The following is a 16113-nucleotide window of genomic DNA, read 5'->3' on the forward strand; positions in this document are numbered from 1 at the left end:
CTTACCCTGTGCATCTTGCCCCCCTCCCCCCCTCATTTCCCTAGCTTTCTCCAGGCTTCTTGCTGGAATGTTCTGGCCAGGACCCCTGGCTGAGGGAGAGGGTTGGGAAGAGTAGGTGAACAGTCTGCCTGCTTCCTCCCTCTCCCGTCTCCCACACCCGGAAAGGCAGCCACCCGCATCCACATCCATGCAGGCCCCCAGTGCACACTAGGCTGGAAATGCCTTGGCAGTGGTTACCATGGTGATAGCCCTGCTTAGACCACAAGGCCTGTGAGATGCCTGCAAGATTCTGCAAGCCTGGCAGCCTGGCACCTCGAAGGCTTCTTCCCACACTGAGAGCTCCTGGATCGGCTGCCCTCCTCTCTCTCCCCTCGGTGCCCAGCACTGTATGTGGTACCCAGGGCCGCTCTGGGGACCTACAAGCTGTTCTGGTTTAGACGGATCCTGTTCAAATCCCAGATGTTCCATTTACGAGTCAGCGACCTTGAATCAGTCACATCGGTGTGTTTTGAATGTAGTGAATTAGCTACAGAGCCTCATGGGGGGAACTCTCCAAGGAGTACCCCTCCCCCCGCACGAGGGCCATCACTGCCCTGAGATGTCGCTGCCCCCATCTGAGCAGTGGCAGGGTCAGCCTCGGGTCCTGTCACTCTTTGCTGCTGAATCCAGGCTCAGAGCTCTGGCTTCCTTCTCATCTGAGCCCAGGAGCCCCTGCAGGCAGTGCAGTGTGATGGCTGGGGCCTCAGATTGCAGCCAGACCTCTGGGGTCACAGCTAAGCTTTGCCACTTACTTGGGCCTCAGTTTCCCCAACTGTGAAGTGAGGATAATCTTGAACCTACCTCAGAGGTTTGTTGTGTGGGTACAATTTAATTAGCACACGGGACGTGCTTAGAAACGTGCTTGATGTCTAATAAGTGCTATGTAAATGTAACTGTTATCCCGCAGTTGGCGTTGGCCATGAGAACTGGAACTCCTCCTGCCCCTCCTGTCAGTTTTCTCACGCATGCAGGTGTCCCCGGCTCTTGTTCACAGTCCGATTAGGGAGAGAAGGGATGGCAGGTCGACTCCACCTCCTCCGTCCCACCCCATCCAAGGGACTGCACTTGCCACCTTTTCTGCCCGGGGACTAAGAAAAGCTGGGCCCTGGGCAGAAACTCCACCTCTAATTCATGAGTTTGAGGATTTCTCAGCTGGTCCTCCAGCTGGCAGCTGCCTGGATCACACAGCTGCTCAGGCACTGCCCAGAACCCTCCCGGCCAGGAGAGCTAAGTGCTAAAGACAAATGAGCACCCAGCAGAGGTGTCAACTGCAGAGCAAGAAGCCCTGGGAAGGGGCCTTTGGGGGATGAAATAGGACCTGCTTCTTTTTTTTTTTTTTTAAATATATTTTATTGATTTTTTACAGAGAAGAAGGGAGAGGGATAGAGAGTTAGAAACATCGATGAGAGAGATCAACCAGCTGCCTCCTGCACGCCCCCCAGTGGGGATGTGCCCGCAACCAAGGTACATGCCCTTGACCGGAATCGAACCTGGGACCCTTGAGTCCGTAGGCCGACGCTCTATCCACTGAGCCAAACCCGTTCGGCAGGACCTGCTTCTTGAAACACTTCATTGGGAACAAATCCCCAGGCTTGCCTGAGAGGGGCTCTCGGGGCCTCTGCACAGAGAGGGAACATCTTTCGGGCATGAAGGTCAATCAGAAGCAAAACTTCAAAAGCGGACCCACAAGCTGAAGCTCGGAGGACTGAGTTCTCTGCACGATTCCTCTCTCCCCTCCCCGTCCCCTGCGGGTCCCAGGCCATGTTAACATGGAGATATTGGCTAAAAGGAACCTGAGCCTCAGTGACATCCTGGTTCTGAGCTCTGGGCTGGAGGGCGGTGACCACTCTTGGAGTTGGGGTCTGGAAGGAGGTGGCCCTGGGGCGCTCTCTCCTCTCCCTCCAGCCCTCAGGTCTCAGGGATGGGCAGACTCAGGGGACCCTGCAGTGAGCTGACCTCCCTGGTCCCACCTGTTCCCCAGGGCTTCGCCTCCGTGTTCTCAGGCCGTCAGTCCCGGAAGTCAACCTCCCGCACAGAGAAAACCATGGCAGATGGCGAGGAGTACCGGAACCCCACAGAGGTGCAGATGAGCCAGCTGGTGCTGCCCTGCCACACCAATCAGCGTGGCGAGCTGAGCGTCGGGCAGCTGCTCAAGTGGATTGACACCACGGCCTGCCTGTCTGGTGAGACTGCCATCCTCCCACCCCCTTGGCCCACCCCCGGGGGAGAGGCCTCAGTTATGCTGTCTCCCCGAGTGCCACACTCGTCCCTCATCCCAGCCGGCCTGCCTGCAATGCCCTCCAGTTTCCTGATGCTCAGCTCTGACCCACCCTCTCCCCAGAGGTCCCAGTTCTGAGTGCCCTCAGGTCCCTGCTCCAACACAGCGCTGCCTTCCACGCGCTGCTCCAGGGCTGGCTCAGGAGTGCTGTGAGCAAGCACCGTGCTGTCTGCCTTAAAGGGCTCCCTACGTTAAGTTGAGGAGTTGAGTTGACTTCACGTCATTCCTTTGATTTCCCAGTATTCTCCAACCCACGGGGAGCTCACAGCCTGATGCGGGAGGTGTGTGTGTGTGTGTGGGGGGGGGGGGGGGGGGGGGGTGGGCAGACAGGTGACCCAACTGCCCCAGCACTGTTTTGTGGGGACTGGGAAAGGGAGGGAGAACAGACCAGAGGCCGTGACCCAGCCCCGGGGACAGAGAAGGGACTCTAGAGGGACTAAGGCAGTGAGCAGGATCCTGGAGGAGAGAATGACTCAGCAAACAAACAAAGATGCATGAAGCAGACTGGGCAGACCTGAGGGCACTTTACAAGGCCGGGAGCTCGCACAGCATGGCGTGACCATTCATTTATTCAGCAGCTGCTTGTTGAGTGTCTACTATGTGCCAGACCCTCTTCTGGGACTGGGATACGCCTATGAGCTAGGCAGGCAAAAATCCTTGCCCCCAGGTAACTTGCAGTTGAACAGAAGGGAGAGATACTAGACAGACAAAACTCCGATATATGAAGCAGGGCGCAGCAACCTTGAGGAAAAGTAAAGAAGGCTGTGGGTGAGGAGGCACAGCCTTAGCTCGGAGGCCTGACATTCGATCAGAGGCCTGCGTAACGTGGGAGGCGGCTAACGCACGGCTTTCTTCTCCCGGTGCCAGCGGAGAGGCATGCTGGCTGTCCCTGCGTCACGGCCTCCATGGATGACATCTATTTTGAGCACACCATTCGGTGAGTGGCCCCGCCTGCCTCTAGGTCCTTCTGGGCTCCCACCAAGGCCTGGGGACCCCTCCCCTGCCTCTCCTGCCTGGAACCTGCCAGCCTTGGCAGGTGGAGTGGGGGAAGCCCCCGGGAAGCAGTGACCCGTCTGCAGGGTCTCTGGACAGTGCTGGGCTGGGAGCTGGCTTGCTGCTTGCTGCTGTGGGGTGGGTGCCCTCAGCCAGTGTGGAGCCAAGGAAGTTGCTTCAAGTTTGGAGTTGGATGTTGCCCAGGCAACACCATGGGGTGCGATGTGACTTTGGGGAAGTCAGACATTTTCTCTGGGCCTCAGTTTCCTTATCTGCAGATGGAATGCCTTTTGGAACTTGAACATTCTCTGTGGGTCGTGGGTTGCTGGATGGTGGGGGGTCCCTAGCTAAGGTACCTTGGCAAAGCCTGGGCCAGAATCTTGGGTCATTCAGTCTCTGCTCACATACCTCCAGAGACGAGGCACTCACTACCTCACAGTGAGCTGTACTGGTTAGAAAGTCTTCATTACACTGTGTTGGGCTTTGTCTCTGCAGAGCTTTGCTGGGACCCAAGGGTCATACCAGGCCCCCAGCTCAGGCCAGGCTTTAGGGACTGCGCACAGTGCTTTTGCCTGTGGGCCTGCTCCTGAACTCTCCACCATCACCTAGGACAGTGGTCGGCAAACTGCGGCTCCCGAGCCACATGTGGCTCTTTGGCCCCTTGAGTGTGGCTCTTCCTAAGCCTTAGGAGTACCCTAATTAACTTAATAACAATGTACCTACCTATATAGTTTAAGTTTAAAAAATTTGGCTCTCAAAAGAAATTTCAATTGTTGTACTGTTGATATTTGGCTCTGTTGACTAATGAGTTTGCCGACCACTAGGACATCGAGTGCCAAGGGCTTTCTCAGGGCTTCCTTGGCACCCAGAGTGCTGTGGTTAAGGAAGAAGTTCGGCCAGTTGCTGTATTCATTGTTCAGTCATTCATCACTACTGGCACCTTTTCTGGGCCGGGGCCCATGCTGGGTTTGTGGTACAAAAGGTCCCGGTGCCCCAGTAGCTCCCAGACTGCAGGGAGGCCGATTGTAGATTAGTTTTTGATGTACACTATGGCTGTAGATAGTACAGAGAGTCCCCATGTACCCCACATCCAGTTCCTCCATTAACATTTTACATTCATGTGGGGGTACCTTTGTCACAATTGATGAACCGATACTGATGCAATAAATGCGGAACATATTCATTTCGGAGGCCACTAATTGTGGGGGAGCTGCCCGGTGCCCTGTGCCAAGCCTTGCCCCAGTGGAGCTTATGGGTTGTGGGGGAGACAGAGGTCGACCTGCTGGAAGAAGTGTTAGGACGGTGGACCTTACAGAGCAACAGGGTGCAGGGAGGGCTCCCTGGGGAGGGGACTGGTCAACAGGAGCAAAAAGAAGCCCGAGCCTTCACTGGACAAGGGGGAGAGGGGGAGGGGGCAGATAAATGCAATCATCCCACTTCTCTCAGCCTCCTGGAAAAGGGGTGCTAGCACTACCTTGCTGGCTTGCTTTGAGGACTCGGGCGGCATCCATATGTGAATACGCACTGTAAAGTGACATTCTCCTAACAGCTCCCCTCAGTAGAGGCTCCCCAAGTGTCTGGGGCCCCTGCTCCCTCCCTCTGTCCCCCCTGAAAGGCTCACCTCCGGCTTTTCTCTCCCAGAGTCGGACAAGTGGTGAATATCAAGGCCAAGGTGAACCGGGCCTTCAACACCAGCATGGAGGTGTGTGGGGCAGGTGCTGCCTGGGGATGCGTGGGTGCTGGGTGGGTTTTCTGCCTCCTCTCCATCTCCGCCCCCAGCCAGGCATACTCACACTCGCAAAGCCCTGCTTGAGGCGGCAGAGATCTGGACCAGCTGGCAGGGCTGGGCAGAGTCTAAGGATCTTCCGGTCCAACACCCCATAACACAGAAGGGAAAACTGAGGCCCAGGGAGGGGGAGGGATTTGCCCCAGGTCACCAAGCCACATAAATCCCAATGTGGGACTTAACTTCTGGCCTCCTGGGTCTTCACGCCGAGACTCAGACCCTGTCTTCAGCAGCCTGGTGGCTGTGCAAATTTGAGGATGACAGCCACCTGGAGGCAGTGGGGCTGGAGCCAGGATAGTCCTGTAGCTTACCTACCATAGACTCTGTCTTCCCATCTGTAAAGTGGGAGCATGATTTCTGTGCCTCAGGGTTGTTGAAGGACTCATGGTGATGCACAGGGCTCCGTGAGCTCTGGGGGAGGGACTCTATTTGCCACCAATGGACTTCGGATGGAGACAACTTCTACCCAGTGGTTGCTGAGGGACTACTGAGGCTGAGATAGCGGCACCCCATAAATGCACAGGGTCCCTGGGCACCCTCACATTGTCTACCCTTTCAATTTAGCCAGCACTTTACTTACACAGTCTCATGTTAATCCTCTCAATAGCCCTTTGAGGATGGGTTTGGTCATCCCCACTTTACAGATGAGGAAACTGAGGCCCAGAGAAGGGAAATGACTTGCCTAAAGTTTCACAGGGAACCAGGGGCAGAATCAGAACCTACCCCAGGTCTCTAGCCTCCTAGACGTGGTGGGTGATACTGGAGTAGCAGAGGGGGACTTCCTATGTCACTAGGCTGTGGGCCTCGGGTTTGTGAGCTCTATTTCTTCCTTCCTCACTCCTCCTCCCACTCTTCCCCTCCAGGTGGGCATCCAGGTGGCCTCCGAGGACACTTGCTCTGAGAAGCAGTGGAGCGTGTGCAAGGCCTTGGCCACCTTTGTGGCCCACCGTGAGCTCTCCAAGGTATGTGGCCACATCTGGCTGCTCAGTGCTGCTGGGCCACCTGGCCGCCAGTCACGATGGGCCTGGACCAGGGTGGTGAGGCTGGGGTTTGGCCGGGGAGTGGAGGTGGGGTGTGGCAGGGAATCATAGCCCCTAGAGGAAGGCCCATCCCCCACTGCCACCGGGCCCCAGGCGCCCTCCCTCTCTCCTTTCCCCACCTCTCCCTGTGCATCTCACGTGGGGAGTCTTCAGGTCTCACCATCCTCTTTCACACCCTGCAGTGACCGCTACCCCCCACCCGCTGTGCCTTTGCCCCAGAAGGGAGCCTAGGGTTATTGGAGGATGAAGATGATGGATCAGTCGACATGGAGATAGGAAAATGTGGGCAAAGAGGGACAAAGACTTATAACCATCCAGCAGCCCCGGGCGTGCGACGGCAGCTGGGGGGACAGGCCCTGGCACTATTTCAGGGAACCCCACCCCTGCCCACAGGTGAAGCTGAAGCAGATCACGCCACGGACGGAGGAGGAGAAGACTGAGCACAGTGTGGCCGCCGAGCGCCGACGCATGCGGCTGGTCTACGCGGACACCATCAAGGACCTCCTGGCCAATTGCGCCATTCAGTATGGTGAGTGGCTGGGGACAGGGCGGGCAGCCGGTGCCCCGCTTGTGCCCTGGGCCCCACTGGGCAGAGGGAGGAGAGGCATTTCCTTGGGATGTCTACCCACTGGTGGCCTCAGGCCTGGCTCGCCCTCTTGCCTCAAGGCCTCCTTCAGGGAAAAGGGAGTGCCTCTTGCCCAGCTCCCAGCAGCCAGAGGGAAACGCTTTGTTAGCCACAAACTGTGTTTGGGTCTCTAGGACTTAAGGTATTTGGGAAGGTAGTATTGAGCTTGGCCTTGAAGACTCAAGGATTTCATTTTAAAATATATTTTTATTGATTTCAGAGAGGAAGGGAGAGGGAAAGAGAGAGAGAAATATCAATGATGAGAAGGAATCATTGATCAGCTGCCTAATGCATGCCCCCTACTGGGGTCAGAGCCTGCAACCCGGGCATCTGCCCTTGTCAGGAATTGAACCCAGGACCCTTCAGTCCGCAGGCCAAACTGAGCCAAACTGGCTAGGGCATGACTCTAGGATTTTTAAAAAGCATATAGGTAGGTAGGTTGGTAGGTAGATGTAGATGTAGGCATCGGTGTAGGCATAGATCTAGAGCTAGAGATAAAAACAAGACCCACCTACCCCAGCACCCAGGTCCCCTCTAGAGGCACCTCCTGTGCCTCATTTTTGGGCATCTTTCCAGAAGCATTCCCTGCACATTCCCCCCTGTGTCTAATTTTGCCCCCTTTTTTACCTAAACGGGAAGACACAGTACATACTGTTCTGTATCTCGCTTCTTCCCCCTTAAAGTGCATCTTGCAGCTTGTTCTGTACCAGGGCCTCACATCTCCTGTGGACTGGCAGGGCTTATCAGGGGGAGATAAGGAAAGGGACTCCTGGTGGAGGGCATAGTCTGGGCAAAGGGTCAGAGGGGTGACCTTGGATTTGCTCACTGATCTCCAGAACATTAGTATGTGGAGCCTTCCTTGAAACTTCAAGGAGGCAATCTTAGGACAAGTCGAAAATAGTTCAGTTGCCAGAGTGGGGAGGGGTGCAGGCAGAATTAGCGCCCCCCCCCCCCCCCCCCCCCCGTGAAAGCAGCTGGCTGTGCTTCAAATTCCATTCACCCTATTTACTTTGGGCCTGGGGGCTGTGGCTGGGCAGGTCCAGCTCTCTCTCCTGTAGCCAAGGCCCCCTGGAGCCATCCATCCCACTGCAGCCCTCCGAAATCCCTCCTGCCCAAGGGTCAGTTCAGATGCCCTAGCCGGCATCCAGGCCCTTGGCTGACCGCTCAGCCTCGTCTGGCGCTGTCCCTTACGTGCCCTCTGCTCCAGCTGAGCCAAGGCCTGATTCTCCCGTGGCTGTGACTGTCTGCCTCCAGACCGTGGCTCAGGCCTGTAACCTCCCCTACCCGTGTCTGTGACATCTGAGCAGCCTGCAAGCCATGCAAAATGTTGCCTATTTGATGGGTCCTCCCCAGTGAGGTCTTTCTCCCTGGGAGATGGCACTTCCTTGGGTTGGGTGGGCATGTCAGCATCTGATTCCCTGACCTCTCTGGCCTCCCCTACTGAGGCTATCCTTATGCCATTGCCCCTGAGGGACAGCGCATGTCAGGCAGCGGGAGAGAAGAACTCTCCTTCTTGAGAGTGTGCCTCCTGAGTTTGGCGCCAGGCACTCTAGAACGGAGATGGCATTTCATCTTCACTGTCCTTTCCGGTTGAGTTTGACATCTGCCCTTTACACATGGGAAATTGAGGTTCAGAAAGGGCATTGACTTGCCCAAGGAAATACAGCCTGTATGGGGTGGAGCTGAGTTGCAGACCCAGGTGTGTGTTGTCTCAAAGCTAGTGTTCTGCCCTTTGCTCGGTGCCAGCCTCATCTCTCTCATCCAGTTTCCCCCCATTCCTCGTGTAGGTCCAGCACACTAGGTGCTGAGTAAATAAAAGAAGGTGGGTGGGGCAGAGAGGCAGTGGAAGGGTCCTGGGCTGCCCTTGGAAGCCTCTCACCTCCTCCCTCCCTCCCTCTGCCTCTCCTTGGTCAGATCTGGAGAGCAGAGACTGTAACCATGTAGTGCCGGCTGAGAAGACGCGGGTGGAGAGTGTGGAGCTGATCCTGCCTCCCCACGCCAATCACCAGGGCAATACCTTCGGGGGCCAGATCATGGCCTGGATGGAGAATGTGGCCACCATTGCAGCCAGGTGAGGGGAGAGTGTCCTGCGTGTGCCTCCCTTCCTTTCTCCCCTCCGTCCCTTAGCCACAATATATCAGCAGTGCCCTATGAGTGCAATAAGATCTCAGAGAAAAGTCAGAGTCTGGATAGTCCGGGAAGGCTTCCTGGAGGAAGAGCACTTCAGCTGGGCCTTGAATGACAAGTAGCTTTGGGTAAGGGGAGAACTTCGAGGTAGTAGGGACAGCAGGTGCTAAGATACAAAGGTTGTAAGGGCTTGGTTGGATTGCCCCAAGCCCTGCCCTAGGCTTTCTTCTGTCACCTCAGACTCAGCTGCTCTCCAGCCATGCACATAGACCTCAGTATTCCAAGCTCTGAAATGGGACTCAGTTCTGTTCCTCTGGGCAGAACTGTCACTGAGGAGTGGGTGGGCCTGAAGGTGGTGCATGTGGTTTTGGCTAGGTCTGGGGATGGGGGTAGGGGTAGAGGCTGGTTTAAGCCAGTGGCTAAAGCACTAGGGGCATTTCTCCTGTCCCCAACCCCTGGCCTCCTCCAGCCGGCTGTGTCGTGCCCACCCTACGCTGAAGGCCATTGAGATGTTTCACTTTCGGGGACCCTCCCAGGTTGGGGACCGCCTGGTGCTCAAGGCCATTGTGAACAACGCCTTCAAACATAGGTGAGGGGCTGGGATGGGCAGGATCGGGGTCCCTGGGGGCTGAGGGCGCTTCCTGACCTGAGAATGGACTCTATTGCAAACCTGCTCAGTCCCTTCATCTTCACCAAGATTCAGCTCTGATGTTCCCTGCTCTGGGTGCCCCCAGCCCTGTGTCTCCTGCTGGCTCAGATAGTACCACGTGATCATTCTGTGTCTCTCTCCCTGGCTCCTGCCTCTGGGCCTGCACACTGTGGATCACAGGGCCACCTTTTGCCAGTACTCTGTTGTCATTATACCTTTTCTAACCCTTTGCCTTAAACGAAACTTAGTCCCCAGAGCCCTTACCTTTGAAATGAATCCTGACATTTACGCCCATGAAAGCTTATTTTAAATATCTTTTTTGGTGATTCCAAAGATCATATAGTGTAGTTGATAAAAGCAAAGGATCTGGAGCCAGGCTGCCTAGGTTCAAGTTTGGCTCAGCTCTTACTAGCTGTGTGACTTTGGGCAAGTTACTTAACCTCTCTGAGCCTCAGTTCATGTAAAATGGGGCTCACCACAACTATCTTATAGTTTTAAGGATTCAGTGACCTGTTACTAGTAGAACGCCACAGAATATGTTCAGTGAAGGTCAATCATTGCTGCTGCTGCTGCTGCTATTATTATTATTACTATTCACAGCCTGACCAGCACACATTCTGCTGCCATGCAGGGGGAAAGCCATGAGGCCTGGTCTAGCCCATATTCTCTCCTGGCTGTTGTGTGACTTTGGGCAACTTACTGCCCTGTCTAGGTCTTAGTGTCCCATCTGTATGATGTCTACATTATGGGGTCAAGACCTTCTTAACTGAGGGGGAGGGCGGTGGCTGCTATTTTATAATTATTAAAGACAGTCAGATATAGAGAAACAGCAGCCACTGAGCTGTTATAAAGTGCTGACGGTTGGGTGTATAATGAACGCTTTTTCTAATTGGGCTCAGTACCTCCCTCTCCTTGCCTGTATTCTTCCATAACATAGTTTCATAACATACTATCATCATATGTATATATTTGTGGCTGCAACCCCCAGCTATTAGTCCATGAGAACATGGACCGGACAGGTTTATTCATTTCTGAGTCCCCAGTGACTGGCATAGGGCCAGGCACGCAGTAGGTGCTCTGCAGACACTGACCAAAGGGAGCAGCTCTGGGTTTCCTGCCAGAGGGGCTCTGACCCAGGAGGAACTGCAGGAGTGCATGTGTGTGCCTGCACATGCGCGTGTGCATGTGTGTTGGGAGGGGCGAGGCCTTGGGAAGGTCTGTCCAGCATGAGAGCAGCCCTCCCTCGCCCTCAGCATGGAGGTGGGCGTGTGCGTGGAGGCCTACCGCCAGGAGGCCGAGGCCCATCGGCGGCACATCAACAGCGCCTTCATGACCTTTGTGGTCCTGGACCCAAATGACCAGCCCCAGATGCTGCCCTGGATTCGGCCCCAGCCTGGGGTGAGTGGGTGCAGCACCCTGTCCTCCCCCCAGCTCCCTTCCCCCCCTCTCTGCCCAGGGTGGGGGTGCCTGCCTGCTCCTGATAGGCCCGAGAGCAACAAGCCCAGCTTTGCCCGTCTGCTGGGTGCCCTTGTGTGGCCCCTGAAAATGCCCCTTGTGCCAGGTGGAAACCCTGTTCTGCCTGAAAGAATTCAGGCCGCGCATGTGGGCCTGGCTCATCGTGGGTGTTAACAGCGTTGGAAGAGCACTGGCTTTGGGGCGATGTGTGTTGGAACCAGCTCTGCTACATTCTAGTGGGTGCCTCTGTGAGCTCTGGGTCCCCACCCGTAAAGCGCCTGCAGCCCAGTCCTCACGGGGCTGTGGGGTCTATGGGATATTGACCCCGTGCCTGGGTAAGGCCTGCAGACACTCAGGAAGTGCTGACAGTGGTGACGATGGTGACAGGAGAGCAAGGAGGCAGGAAGGAGAATCAGGGCTGGAGTTCAAAGGCTGTCCCTTCAAGTCATGCTCCCTTGTGCCTCCACTGGGCTAGGCCTGGCTTGCTCTGGAGGATCAGGGAGTGAGCTCTCACTGGGAAGGTCCCTGCCCTGCCTGCCTCACAAGGCTGAGTCTGGCTGTGACATTCCCTGCTCGCAGCTGGGTATTGGCCAGTCAAGAGTGGGCGATCCGTGGAGGAGTGGGAGCCTAGGAGATGGGCGGTGCCGTGCACAGGCCCCCAGATGCTTTCAGGCCTTTGCCATTTAATACTCCCGAGTGAGGACACCTTAGAAGTAGAAGTTAAGAGTCAGGCTCTGAGTCAGCCATCAGTGCTTGTTCCTGTGTCCTTGGGCAAGTCCCCTAATCTTTCTGTGCCTCAGTTTCCCCCTCTGTAAAGTGGGATTATACTAGTCCCAACCTCAGAGGGTTGCTGTAAAGGTTAAATGAAATTTTGCATGGAAAGCACTTTATTTTATTTTTTCAAATATATTTTATTGGTTTTTTACAGAGAGGAAGGGAGAGGAATAGAGAGTTAGAAACATCGATGAGAGAGAAACATCGATCAGCTGCCTCCTGCACACCCCCTACTGGGGATGTGCCCGCAACCCAGGCACATGCCCTTGACTGGAATCGAACCTGGGACTCTTGAGTCCGCAGGCTGACGCTCTATCCACCGAGCCAAACAGGTTAGGGCGGAAAGCACTTTAGATGAATGCCTGGCACATAGTAAGTGCTCAATAAATATGGGGTCTTATTACCATTGTAAGTGCCCTTAGGGATCCCATTCTACCGGGGAGGAAACTGAGGTCTGGTGAGGGCAGTGGTTCCCAGGGTCACTCAGAGAGCTTGAGGGGAATCTGGGACTCAGTGGCCTGGCGTGTTCCTGTTCAGGTTGCTTTGACTCTGGCTGCCCCAGTGGGGCCAGAACACCTCAGGGCTGCAGGACCTCCTTGGGCCCTTGGGAGGGGGGCAGTGGTCAGACAGTAACAGGGATGGGGGGCAAGTTGTTGTCCCATCTGTACCATAGTCTGTCCCTGCTTCTCTCCCCAGGACGGTGAGCGGCGGTACCGAGAGGCCAGTGCCAGAAGGAAGATCCGCCTGGACAGGCAAGTTGGGGCTGGGTGGTGGGAGGGGACACAGGGTGCAGGGCTGTCCACCTGCTCCCCAGCCTCAGGGACTTGCATTTCTCCGATGCGGCCCCTGTGCTGGGCACTGGCTGGGCCCTTTACATCTGTGTCACCTCATTCCACATCCCATGTCTGACTGGCCCATTGTACAGGCGAGGACACTGAGAACAGAGGAATTGTGGCCACGGGCACACAGGAGTGATTGGCAGAGTGAGACTTTGAACCTGGCCGGGTCTGGCCGATTTAAAATCTTTTGTTCCTTCCATGGACTCTGATGTCCATTTGGCAGATGAAGAAAGAAAGGCCCAGAGAGGAGAAGCGATGGCTCAAGGAAGCACTGTATCATCATTTGTTGTTAGTAAGAAAAGTGTGTGTTTATGGAGCATTTATATGCCAAGGCTGTTCTCGTGATGAGCCTCTGAGGCAGGGGTGACTGCAGATCCCATTTCACAGATGAGGACACCGAGGCATAGTGGCGAAGTCGCTTTAGCTCAGCCAGGGTGTGGGGCACTGAGCCTTCACTAGGCACCGGCACCGGCACTAGCACCAGCACCCCTCCCCTGGTCCTGTCCTACCTCTGACTGAGTTTGTATGTTCTCGCTGCTGTGTTCTGTGTGCCCATCCCGTCTCCCTGGCCAGACAGGGGTCTCTCCTGCCCTCTGGGCTGAGCACAGGGCCTGGCACACAGTTGGCATGCGGTGAAGCCTGTTCAAAGAGATGGCTCCCGAGGGATCAAGGTTGTCACCTTTCCTCTCTCCCAGGAAGTACATTGTGTCCTGCAAGCAGGAGGAGATGCCTCTCTCTGTGCCCTGGGACCCTAGCAACCAGGTAAGGCCCCAGCCCTGAGGGGAGAGTCCTCAGGCCCACCCGTCCCCGTCTCCGTTGTCAGAGTGGGGTTGGAGGTAGGCCTGAAGGGGACAGAATGCTAATGCCTCAAGATGCATACAGTTAGCAAAGGGCTCTCCTGTTTGGCAGGAGGGAGCTGAGGCCCTGGGAGGAGAAGTGGCTTGCCCAGGGTTGCTGGTCGAGTCTGGCCAGCCCTGAGCCTCCTTCCCCAAAGCCCATCGCCCACCCTCCTTCACCACCCCAGCTCCTCCCCCACCCCAGCATGGCCTCGGCACCGAGCCTGCGGGAGGGGAGAAGGCGAGGTTTCTCTGTGTGCCCTGTCCAGGTGTATCTGAGCTACAACAACATCTCCTCCCTGAAGATGCTTGCGGCCAAGGACAACTGGGCGCTGTCCTCGGAGATCAACCAGGTAGCTGACCGCACCCCCCCACCCTTCTCTTCTGAGCAACCAGAGGTGGCAGACTGCAAGCAACAGAAAGTCTCTCAACTCACTCATGTCAGAAGGGCATTTCTTTTTTTGCTTTTTGTTTTTGTTAATCCTCACCCGAGGATATTTTTTTCATTGAGAGAGAGTGGAAGGAATGAGGGAGAGAGAGAAACATCGATGTAAGAGAGACACACTAATTGGTTGCCTCCTGGACGCGCTAGGACTGGGGCCAGGGAGGGAACCCACAACTGAGATATGTGCCCTTGACCGGGAATTGAACCCAAGGCCCTTCGGTTCCCAGGGTGACACTCTGACCACTGAGAAACACTGGCCAGGGCAGAAGGGGATTTAAAAAAAATGTATATATATATATATATATATATATATATAATATTTATTGATTTTAGAGAGGAAGGGAGAGGGAGAGAGAGATAGAAACATCAATGATGAGAGAGAATCATTGATTGGCTGCCTCCTGCACATCCCCCACTGGGGGTCAAGCCTACAACCTGGGCATGTGGCCTGACCGGGAATCGAACCGTGACCTCCTGGTTCATAGGTTGAAGCTCAGCCACTGAGCCATGCTGGCCGGGCAAATCACTGCTTCTTAAAACACCTTTCTGTCCTCTTGTGCTGAATTATCTCAACAGCCACTTTCATAGGGATGTGACTGAGGCTCACAGAGCTTGAGACACTTAATTGCAGTCACACAGCAAGTCAGAGGCAGTTCTGAGCTTCTAGCCCTGGCCTCCAGCATCCCAGTCAGCCCATCTGACTCCCAGAATAGTCTGGGGAGGGGGATACACGAATGAGGCCACCCTCTGTCCCACACAGGTCGGCCTGTACACCCTGGAGGATGACAAGTACCTCTCCTTCCACATGGAGATGTTGGTGAATGTGGACGCGGCCCACGCCTTCCTGCTGCTCTCAGACCTGTGTCGGAGGCCTGAGTGGGACAAGCATTACCGGTGAGGGCCAGGGCGCAGGTGGGGCCAGTTCCCGTCTCAGGCCTGGTGGGGAGGGCGGGTCCTCAGGTGTCCTTCGGCTGAGCTATTCCTTATTATGCTCAGCCCGGCTGGCCTTTAGCGGGGTTGGGGTTGGGGTTTGGGGGGTGCGGGGGGCGGGGGGGGTGGAGGGGGTAGGGGACTGTAGTCATGTGTTAGGTGGGAGTCAGGGTCAGGGTCATTCTGAGCCTTCAGAGAAGGACTGAGCCTGGAATTGAAGTTGAGGGCCTGGTCCTGTTTCTGGTCCCGCTAGCTGTGTGACCTTGGGCAAGTCATTTCCATTTCATTCCTGGGCTTAGTTTTCTTAAAATGTGTGAGTCTTAGCTTTACCCTCAGGGATAGATCAGTGATTTTCAATCTGTGTTCTGTGGAGTTTTCTGTTCCCAAGAGAGTTCCAGATACTGCTTGGGGTGGGGGATGGAAGGCTGAAAGTCTGGCTGGGACCCCCTCCCCGATTCAGGCCAACTAGTAGAATGGCCAATTTGCTGAATTAACCATGTGTTAGCTCTATGTCTGGGTATGGATATAAATAGCCAGGATTTCAGTGTTTAGTATGAATGTTAAGTTGAAAGTGGTTTTTGTCAAGTGCCTGTGAAATCATTGTCTGTTATGCCAACACCCTGCTTTGGGGGGCGCCTCTTTGATCATTTCTCCACTGGCTTGTTACGAGGAGCCTCTATTTCCGAGTCTGTCCACAAGGAGGACCTGTGCTCTTAGAAATCCAGTGAGCAGGCCATCTGATTTTTGATAAATTGGCCTTCTCCCTCCTACCTCCACGTGTCCTCACTTGAGCAGGTCCACTTGCAGCTGTTTACACACGGGCTTTCTGCTTAATATTTCTTTGCAAAAAGGGCGGTGCTGCTTTAAAAAGCCCTGGTCTAGGTGACCCGAGGCCTGCTGGCAGTGCCATTCGAGAAGCCTGAGAGGTCATTTGCTGGTGGGCACTGGGAAATCTGGCTGTATGGTAGGAAGTGGGCTGGGGTGGACCTTGAAGGCCAGGTCAGATCTCGATGTTTGATGGGATTTGGGGGAAGTAGCTTGAGGGGAAAGAGAGCCCCAAGCTGCTTCTCCCCACTCTGCTCCTGAGACAGCCTCTGTGGAGGGCAGAGGAGCAGGGGAGGTGACAGGTTTGGACATGGTCATGTGTACCTCTGTGGATGTCCTCGTGTGTGTGTGTGTGTGTGCATATGTGTGAGTATGTGTGCATGTGTTGGTATAAGCCAGGGGTGGGGAACATCGGGCCTGTGGGCTGTATAAGGTCCACGAAATCATTTGGTCTGGCCCTGCCAAGGCATTA

At 55.3% G+C, this 16113-nt stretch overlaps 1 protein-coding gene across 1 annotated transcript in view; it reads left to right on the plus strand.

The window, feature by feature from the left end:
• Window positions 1-16113, plus strand: part of ACOT11 (acyl-CoA thioesterase 11) — a 22523-nt gene continuing 6410 nt past the window's right edge. The window contains exons 1-13 of the mRNA XM_070405200.1: window positions 1-501; window positions 2021-2222; window positions 3185-3254; window positions 4952-5012; window positions 5960-6058; window positions 6530-6665; window positions 8676-8832; window positions 9358-9477; window positions 10791-10935; window positions 12463-12522; window positions 13305-13367; window positions 13711-13794; window positions 14647-14780. Of these exons, the coding sequence (XP_070261301.1) occupies window positions 460-501; window positions 2021-2222; window positions 3185-3254; window positions 4952-5012; window positions 5960-6058; window positions 6530-6665; window positions 8676-8832; window positions 9358-9477; window positions 10791-10935; window positions 12463-12522; window positions 13305-13367; window positions 13711-13794; window positions 14647-14780 (1373 nt within the window). The 5' untranslated portion in view covers window positions 1-459. The remainder of the gene's footprint in view (window positions 502-2020; window positions 2223-3184; window positions 3255-4951; window positions 5013-5959; window positions 6059-6529; window positions 6666-8675; window positions 8833-9357; window positions 9478-10790; window positions 10936-12462; window positions 12523-13304; window positions 13368-13710; window positions 13795-14646; window positions 14781-16113) is intronic.

Source organism: Myotis yumanensis, unplaced genomic scaffold (genome assembly GCF_028538775.1).
Source record: "Myotis yumanensis isolate MYYU_CA2020_CCGP unplaced genomic scaffold, mMyoYum1.0.hap1 SCAF_2, whole genome shotgun sequence".
NCBI classification, from domain to species: Eukaryota; Metazoa; Chordata; class Mammalia; order Chiroptera; family Vespertilionidae; genus Myotis; species Myotis yumanensis.